The 10305-nt window shown below is 40.7% G+C and overlaps 1 protein-coding gene across 1 annotated transcript in view; it reads right to left on the reverse strand.

Annotated features, from left to right (window-relative positions):
- Nucleotides 1-9619, reverse strand: part of CRPPA (CDP-L-ribitol pyrophosphorylase A) — a 320005-nt gene extending 310386 nt beyond the window's left edge. Inside the window, exon 1 of the mRNA XM_078441691.2 lies at nt 9161-9619. Coding sequence (XP_078297817.2) covers nt 9161-9408 — 248 coding nt within the window. The 5' untranslated portion in view covers nt 9409-9619. The remainder of the gene's footprint in view (nt 1-9160) is intronic.
- Between the last annotated feature and the right edge of the window lie 686 nt (nt 9620-10305).

Raw genomic sequence — 10305 nt, forward strand, 5'->3', positions numbered from 1 at the left:
GAAAAAGAAAAAAACAACCAGAGATCAAGAACACAGTAAGTGAAATTAAAAATATACTTGATGGAACAAATAGCAGGCTACATAAAGCAGACAAATTATTTAATGACCTGGAACACAGACTAATGGAACATAACCAATCTTAGCAAAGTAAAGATAATTATGCAAATTGAGAATATTCTTAGAGAACTCAGTGACTCCAAGCATAATATCTGTACTATAGGATCTCAGATGAGGGGCAGGAAACTTATTTGGAGAAATAATAGTTGAAACTTCCCTAATACGAGAAAGGAAACATATCCAGATTGAGGAGACATGGATATCCTTCCCCCTCACCCCCAAAAAAAAAAATCTCTACCCAAGGAGGTCCACACCAAGACATATAGTAATTAAAATGGCAAAAAGTAGTAAAAGGAAAAAAAAAAAAAAAGTAAAGCAATAAAAGATGACAGTTACATTCAAAGGAACTCCATAATACTAACAAGGGATTTTTTACCAAAACTTTGCAGGCCAGAGGGAATGGCAGGATATATTCAAGGTGCTCAAAGGGAAAAAATCTGCAACCAAGAATACCCTATCCAGGAAGGCTATCACTCAGAATAGAAGGAGAGATAAAAGAGTTTCTCAAACAAAAACAGAGCTCATGACTACTAAAGCAGTCCTATAAGAAATATTAAAGGGAATCCTTTGGGTGGAAAGGAAGATCATAAGTGAGAACATGAAAATAAACAAGCAGTAAAAATAACCTTTTCTGTAAAAACCAGTCAAGGGATTCATTAAAGAAAAGGATGTATAATATGATGCTATACACCTAAAAAATGGGAAGAAGAATGAACTTCAACTAAAGTGACCATCAATGTCATATAGACTGCTTTACTAGAAGATGTTATATACAAACCTAATGGTAACTACCAATCAAAAACAGGTAATAGATATGCAAAGAATAACGAGAAAAGGTTTGAAATAGATCACCAAAGAAAGCCAAAAAATCATGAAATACAATCAGGGAAGCATCAGAGAAAATATACAGAAACAACCACTAAACAAGTGATAAAATGGCAATAAACACGTATCTATCAGTACTTACTTTGAATGTGAATAGACTAAATGCTCCAATGAAAAGACACAGGGTGGCAAGATAAATAAATAAATAAATAAACAAACAAACAAACAATCAAGACCCAACTCTATGCTGAATAAAAATAAATAATATAGGGGCGCCTGGGTGGCTCAGTTGGTTAAGCGGCCGGCTTCCGCTCAGGTCACGATCTCGCGGTCCGTGAGTTTGAGCCCTGCGACGGGCTCTGTGCTGACAGCTCAGAGCCTGGAGCCTGTTTCAGATTCTGTGTCTCCCTCCCTCTTACCCTCCCCCGTTCATGCTCGGTCTCTGTCTCAAAAATAAATAAATGTTTAAAAAATTTTTTTTAAATAAATAATATAAAAACTAAAAAAAGCAATAGAACAGATCAATGAAACCAGGAGCTGATTCTTTGAAAAAACTCAACGAAATAGATAAACCTCTAGCAAGACTCAAATAAGAAAATTTAAAAAAATTAACAAATAGATGACCCAAGTAACAAAAATTTATGGAAAAGAATAAATAGCACCACAGAAATACAATTTTAACAGAATATTATGAAAATATTCACCAATATCAAATATTAATATCAAGTAGAAAATTTGAACAGACCAATCACCAGCAATGAAATTCAATCAGTAATCAAAAAACTTCCCAAAAATAAAACTCCAGGACCAGATGCCTTCACAGGTGAATTCTATCAAACATTTAAAGGGGAGTTAATATCTATTCTTCTCAAGCTATTTCAAAAAATACAAGAGGAAGGAAAACATCCAAATCCATTCTGTGAAGCCATTATCACTCTGATACCAAAGCCAGATACAGATGCCACAAAAAAAAAAAAAAAAGAGTACAGGCCAGTATCTCTCATGAATATAGATTCAAAATCCTCATAATATTAGCAAACCACATCTAACAATATATTTAAAAGATCATACGCCATGATCAAGTGGGATTTATTCCTGGAATGCAAGAGTGGTTCAATATCCACAAAATAGTCAAAATGATATGGCACATCTGTAGGACAAAGTATAAAAACTGTATGACCATTTCAATAGATATAGAAAAAGCTTTTGACAAAGTATAGCATCCCTTCATGATTTAAAAACAAAACAAAATCTCTGCAAAATAGGTCTAGAGGGAACACATCTCAACATAATAAAGGTCTCGTATGAGCAAACATCATACTCAATGGGGCAAAACTAAGAGCTTTCCCCCTAACATCAGCAACAGGGATGTCCACACTCACCACTTTTATTCAATGTAGTACTATAAGTTCTAGCTACAGACTTTAGACAAAAAGAAATAAGAGGCATTCAAATTCGTAAGGAAGGAGTAACTATTTGCAGATGACATCATACTACACATAGAAAACCCTAAATATCCCACCAAAAATCTACTAAAATTGGCCAATGAATTCAGTAAAGTCCAAGGACACAAAATCAATGTATAGAAATCTACTGCATTACTATACACTAATAACGAAGCAGAAGGTGAGATTAAGACAAAAATCCCATTCACAATCATACCATAACAATAAAGTACCTAGGAATAAATTTCAATGTGAAAGACCTGTACTCGGAAAACTATAAAACACTGATGAAAGAAATTCAAGACAACGCAGAAAAAGGCAAAGACATTCCTTCCTCACAGGTTCCAAGAAAAAAAAAATCGTTAAAACATCTTTATTACCAATGCCATCTACAAATTTAATTCAATTGCTATCAACATACCAACAGCATTTTTCACAGAACTTGAATAAACAATCCTAAAAATAGTATAGAACCACATACACACACACACACACACACACACACACACAAAACCTCCAATAGCCAAAGCAATCTTGAAAATGAAAAACAAAACTGGAGTTATCAAAATTCCAGAGTTCAAATTATATTACACAGTGGTAGTAATTAAGAGTGCAGGGGCACCTGGCTGGCTCAGTCAGTAAAGCATCTGACTCTTGATAACAGGGTTCTAAATTCAAGCCCCATATTGGGTATAGAGATGACTTTAAAAAATAAAATCTTAAAAATAAAATAACACAGTATAGTACTGGAATAAAAATACACAAAGATCAATAAAACAGAAAACCCAGAATTAAATGCACAATTACATGGCCAATTAATCTTTGACAAAAGAGGAATGAATATACATACAAGGGGGAAAAGACAGTCTCTTCAATAAATGGTATTGGGAAAACTGGACAGAGATATGCAAAAGAATGAAAACGGACCACTTTCTTTCACAATATACAAAAGTAAATTCAAATGGTTTAAAGACCTAAATGTGAGTCCCGAAACCCTAAAAAACACTTCAAGAGAGGGCAGGCAGTAATCTCTCTGACACTGACCATAACAACAGTTTTCTAGATATATCTTCTGAGGCAAGGGAAGAGCAAAAAATAAACTACTTGGACAACATCCAAATAAAAAGTTTCTGCACAGTGAAGGAAACAATCAACAAAACTACAAGTCAACCTACAGAATGGGACAAAGTGTTTGCAAATGATATCTGTTAAAGAGTATCCAAAATATAAAAAGAACTTAGAAAACTCAACAACCAAAAAATAAATAATGCATTTAAAAATGGCAAGACATGAACACACATTTCTCCAAGGAAAACATACAGATGGCCAAGAGACACATGAAAAGATGCTCAACACCACTTATCATCAGGGAAATTTAAGTCAAAACTACAATAAGGTATCACCTCAAACTTGTCAGAATGGCTAAAATCAAAAACACAAAAAACATCAAGTGTTGACAAGGACGCAGGAAAAAAAGAAGCCTCATGCACTTTTGGTAGAAAAGCAAACTGGTGCAGTCACTCTAGAAAACAGTATGGAAGTTCCTCAAATTTAAAAAAGAACAACCCTATGATCCAGTAATCACACAGCTGGATATCTACCCTAAAAATACAAAAACACTAATTCAAAGGTATGCACGGACTCCTATGTTTATTGCAGCATTATTTACAGCAGCCAAACTATGGAAGCAGTCCAAGCATCCATCAACTGACAAATGGATAAAGAAGTGGTACCTATATGCAGTGGAATATTAGCCATAAAGAAGAATGTAATCTTTCCATTTGCAAAAACATGGATAAATCAAGAGAGTATCAGTGAAATAAGTTAGTCAGAGAAGGGCAAACACCACATGACTTTAGTCATATGTGGAATTTAACAAAACAAGGGAAAAAAAAGAGACAAACCAAAAAACAACTCTTAATTCTACAAAACCAACTGATTATTACCTGAGGGGAGTTGGGAGGGAAGAATGGCTGAAATAGGTGAAGGGGATTCATCATCATGAAAAAGAAGGATTTAAAAAGTAAATAGAACATAAAAACATATATACAAATACAGAATCACTACGTTGTACACCTGAAACTATTATGCCGATTATGCCTCAATTTAAAAAAGGCAAGCAGACAACACACACACACACACACCATGGAGTCTCAGTTTCTAAAACTGGACTTCCATTGATTTTCCAAGTGGCAAGAAAGCAACCCAACTTAACCACAAAAATCTACTCTCCTTAAGATCAACACATACAAATCCACAAAACAGCTTTCTTTGAAATTCATCTGACATTATCACATTTATGTTGACTAACTTACATTAGCCAAACTAAGAGTGAAACCTGAATTAGAATGCCAACACATTAATAAGGATATATATTAGTATCCAAAGTCTGCAATGCTTTTTATTAGTGGGACAGCCCATTTCCTTCCTAGAGGAGATTTATACTGGCTGCCAGTTTATAATACAGTTTCAAGGGGCAATGAACCCTATCGAGGAACAAGTCACTTTAGGCAGTGTCCTCTACCGCAGAAAACTTGAGAAACTTCTCCAACTATGCAGAAGGCTGTGCCAGACTTTGTTCAAATGTATCAGCAAAGGAACTCCCACTCCTAGCCCACCATCACCATGAATCTGAAGAAGCATGGCCAGTGTTTGCCTTGTATTTGACAGTGTTTGTCTTACTTTTCTTGTATTTGTCATTTTAGTTATTCAGCTAAGCCAGATTAACCATTCTTAATGAGTTTCTTTCCTTAGATATTTGGAACCCGAAGTAAGCTTAACGGCAGGGATTTTTACTCCGTATATAAGACCTGGGAACACATTTTTTTAGACAGCAAAAGAGCAGAGTTGATCTGTAAAGTGTATTTTACAACTTAACTGCCAGGGTTTTATGCCTCCACCACTACCATGGCCACCTAAGTTTTCTTAGAGCAATATTTCTTTTAAAAACTCTGGTCATACATAAATCAATAGTTACATAAGGCGCTAGTACCCTTGATCTCAGTTCCTTGTTAGTATGCTGAGGGGCAAAAAAAGCTCTCTTCAAATTATAAATCTTTGGTTTAATAAACTTCTATTCCCTCTACAAGGCCAAAAGCAAAGTTTCAAAATCCTAGAAACATTTTTAATCAACTTCTGAAAGACTCTTGTTCCTAATACAACCTACCAAGTAGTAGTTTTGATTGTTTTAGTTAAACCCAAATGCACAGATCCGAATGACCAGCTGTATCATCTTAATAGAGGTGGTATATAAACATGTATAAACATACATACGTTTATACGTACACATGCAATGTTTAATGGAAATATATGCACATACAACTGACTGATAGACTTTGTCCAGATAGAGCCATAGCCAACGTCTCCCAGATTTGGGAAGGTGCAGAGAGTCTTTTGAATGTCATTTAATTTAATAATTAAGAAATTTCAGGGTGCCTGGGTGGCCCAGTCAGTTGAGCATCTGACTCCTGTTTTTAGCTCAGGTCATGAACCCGGGGTCTGTGCTAGGCTCTGCACTGAGCACGGAGCCTGCTTAAGGTTCTCTCCTCCCCCTCCACTGCTGGCACTCTCCCCCTCCCAACACACACACACACACACACACACACACACACACACACACACAAAGATATTTCAATGGCCTACCAGAACTGGACTAAACTAGAAAAAAATATTTTCCCAATGTCACCTGAATTGAAAACAATCCTGAGTCTCAGTCAACTCACAATACAGACTCTCTGAAGGTCCCCTCTAACTTTTCAGTCATTTAAGAACAGGTGCTTTAATATGTACCATGTTGTTTAAAAAGTAAAAAAAACAAAAACAAAAAACACTCAGGGTGCCTAGGTGGCTCAGTCAGTTAATCATCTGACTTCAGCTCAGCTCATGACCTCACCACTCAGTGAGTTTGAGCTGGTGTCAGGCTCCATGCTGACAGCTCAGAGCCTGGAACCTGCTTCGGATTCTGTGTCTCCCACTCTCTCGCCCTCTGCCCCTCCCCTGTTTGCTCTCTCAAAAATTAAAATTAAAACATTAAAAAAAAATGGGGGGGGGGAACTCCCCTGAGTTGACCTTAGAAGCTAAGGATCTCATCACTACAAAGTGCAGTCTTCCTCTCAACTCCTCTATGGCCATGGAACCTTCACTCAGCCATTGGCTGTGCTGAGTCAGAGAATAAGCTTCAAGTATTTTGATAGTGAGCTAGAAGTTTAATTGTTTCTTTTTAAGTTTGCAACCAGTTGTTTTTGTTTTGTTTTGAGCTGTCTACCCAACCTTCTGAAACATCCTGTACCTCTGATTCCTGAAACATTCCAAGATCTGGGGACTTCAACCAACTTGCTTCTCCACAGCTGTTCCCATTTTCTTGGGGACTGTTAAGTCTGATTACCATCCTGTTCTTCCAATGTTTTGTTGTCATCTTTTACCTACTCCAGTTCTTACATTCATTTTCCCTTGTGTGGCTATACTGTTTTTAGTCTCTTTGGGTGGATAAATGCAACAGTGAAAATAATGCCATTTAAACCTGCATTTAACTAAAACAAAGACGAGCCACATTTCTTTACATTTCCCTATCCCAATTTAAGAGCTGTGGACCAAACTTCAGAGGTGAAGTCTCTCGTATGCCATAGTTTTTTATCGGTTCAAAATTCCAAAGGACAGATCCAACTATGAGGGTCATTTTTCAGTCAGTGAGTATCTTTAATTTCATAGTCAAGATCAACTAATAAAGATTATTCACAACAACCTCTCTATTAGTGAGATGGAAAAAGCTTGAGAAAAGAAAGTCTTAACTTCTGCGAGACAAATGAACTTTGAAATCAAATAAGAGGGCAAGGAGAGCTGACACTATCCTAAAATAATCTAGATGATTGACAGTGGTGACACCCAATTACATCTTTTCTGATCTGACACATTGAGAGTGATGCTTCCCCTTTAATATGTGGTAAGCATGCATCATTTTGCCAAAGAGCAAAACGTAAGAATTTCATACGATATTTTATGCTTCCATCTCCTTTCCTTAATTGAACTTGCATAATTCAAGAGGATGAAATAACCTAGGCTTTTTAACACCATGCTCTAGGAAGTCTATTAGCAGTCAACAGAATGCCCTTCCTTTAGCAAATGGCTAAGAAGCACCCATACCTAAACCCCTGTAATGCAAGATTTCCAAGGATTTCCTGAAACATACCCCAAATGCAATCATCCCTTAAGTTCTTCAGGCATTTTAATAGTGACAAAAATGATCTCCGATGGATTTCAAAATGGAGGTTTCTTTAGTTACTATTAGAATTTTATCACTGCTGTTAGCAATACAAAACACATGTTCCTCATCTTCCATTAAAAAAGGCATTCCCAGAACACTTTTACTTCAAAAGATTTTTCCAGTAACCACCTATCTCAGTCTACCCCAGAAGATGCAAACGTGCTGATGTTAATTTGCTTCATAGGAAAGAAAACTGAACGTCCAAGAGACTATATTCCCTTATGCCCAGTTATTAAGCAATTAGGTTCTGCTGGCCAAAATCCATTGTGTCCCTTAATATAACCTACATAAAGGAGTTATGTTGTCACGGGGTCTAACATACTGTAGTACTGTAGTTACATGATTCATACACAGAGAAAAGGTGGGCTCCAAGAGTAGGGAAATCACCTGAACTGTTTCCATGTTTGTTTGAGTTTCAGATGTGACCACTGGCCTGATTACCCTAATCAAGGGTGGTTATGACTCTTCACGCTTCCATAACCATATCCAACACAACGTGGGCCCTTTGGCTTCTGTGGTGTGTGCAAGCATGATGGGACAGGAAGAAGAGCTTTGCTGGGTAATAGGCTAACAGCCTTGAATTAGCAGCAACTCATTAGCTTGGTCTTCATGAAAGCCATCTGCAAAGGATATACTAAAATAATGTTATCCTTCTTGAGACACAAAGGACTCACTTCAAGGTTTAACATCCCATCACAGCACCACACTGGCTTCAACCCATAGCAACTCATCTAGGGACCTGTGCAACTGTCCTGCTTCCTACCCCTCCAGACTCACCCCACGCTCAATCATACTACTATGCGCTAAAACAATTAACAAACCCCCTCTCCATCTCACTACTGTGCCTCTAATCCTCACCCCAATTCCACACGTATCGGCCTTAACAATTTCGCACCCTTAAATCTATATCCATCGGTAAAAGCCTTGGATTAAGTTTTGTCCCTCCATCCACCGTCAGCACTTCGTAATTAACATAGGATCTTAAGAGATATTCAGTTAATGTACATGAATGGATAAAGTGAACAAAGGCCCGTGAAGTGAGATGTGTGAGTAAAACTCCAATCCACGCATGCACGGAAAGCACAAAACATTAACAGAGATTGAGAAAGAGGCAGACGGGCAAGGAGACTCCTGAAAGAGCTTGTCATTAGGCCCCAGTCAAAACTAAATGCCTTTTAGTTCCAACCCATGCTCTCCTTAGTCCAGCTCCAGGAGCCGGGCTCCCCACAACCACGTCGACGGCCCGGGCACCGAAAGGGGTCTGTGGGGCAGTCCCCTCTTGCGTGCAGGTCTGTTAGAGGATCAGAACCACCGGCCCCTGAATTGCAGGGAAGGACGCAGCCCAAGCCTGGGATTGAGCGGGCGGAGTCGGCCCCGCAGTCCGCCGAGAGAAGGCGCCAGCGCGAAAGCAGCACGAGGGGCAGGTGCCGCGGGCCGCCCTAGGCGGGCCGCACCAGGAGCGGAAGGCCGGGCCGGGGGCCGGGGACCGGGGGTGCGCCTTGCGCCGCATTACCTCTCCAGGGCCTGCAGCGTGTAGCTGATGAGCGGCCTCTCCAGGACGGGGCAGAACTGCTTCGGGGTGGGGACGCCCATGCGCTCCCCACTACCCCCCGCCGGCAACACTGCAGCCACTGCGGGAGCGCGGCGCCCAGCTGGCCGAGCCTCGGCCCGGGCCGCGTTCAGCGTAGAGGCCGAGGGTGTCTGGTCCGCGCCGAGAGAGTCGCACAAGCGAGGCCGCGGCGCGGCGGGCCAGGGCTCCATGGCGGCGGGCGGCGCGGCCGGCCGGCCGGCCTGGTTCGCCCCGGGCCACAGCGCCCCGCTGCGCTCGGCTGGGGTCACCGGGAAGATGGGGGGGAGGGCAGAGGAGGCCTGACGGCGCCCACCGGAGCCGCTGAGTCCGGGCCGCTGCGTGTCCCCAGGGGACGCTCCGGGTGCCGAGCTTCCTCCTTTGGCGTCCGCGGCCTCAGCGACGAGCCCAGCGCCCCCGGCCGGGCTGCGTTTTCGCGCCTCCTCGCTTCTCTGGCGGGCCCAGCGGTCGCCTCGGGTGGAAGTGTCAGCCCTCCGTAGGAACCTACGGGTCCCATTAAACTTAACAGTTTTGCGTAGGCTGTAGAGATCAGGACTCCCCCCCCCCCCCCCCCCCCCAGTCCCTCTCCCCTTAAGGATATTTGGATTCAGGTCACAGGAGGGGACAGAAAGACCTCGATTTCTGACTTTGATTAAGCTCGTAAGATTTCCTGGTTCCACCTCGAAAAAGACAGGTGGCCGGGCAGTGTTATTATGAAATAATTAACCCAAACTGCCACGGATCCCAAATTTGTCTGCAAATTGGAACTACCTGGGGAGCTCAGAAATTGCTGACACCTACGTCCCACGCTCAAAGACTGGGATTTAATTAGTCTGGTGTGTGGCCCGAGTTTGGGAATGTTTTTAAAGACCCCCAGGTAATTCTAATGAGCAGGCACGTTTTGGACCCACAGAGCCAAAGCAGTAATACTAATAATTGCTGAACAAGCGACACACATTAGCTCATTTAATCTACAGGAGAACCCAGCTATTACTGGGGTTTTATTGGTTTTGGTTTTTTGTTTTGACACAGAGAAAGAAAAAAGGTTGCAATGTTTAAGTAACCTGTGTAAAATTACACCTCTAACGGCA

The sequence above is a fragment of the Panthera onca genome, chromosome A2, assembly GCF_046562875.1.
Source record: "Panthera onca isolate mPanOnc1 chromosome A2, mPanOnc1 haplotype 2, whole genome shotgun sequence".
NCBI lineage: Eukaryota > Metazoa > Chordata > Mammalia > Carnivora > Felidae > Panthera > Panthera onca.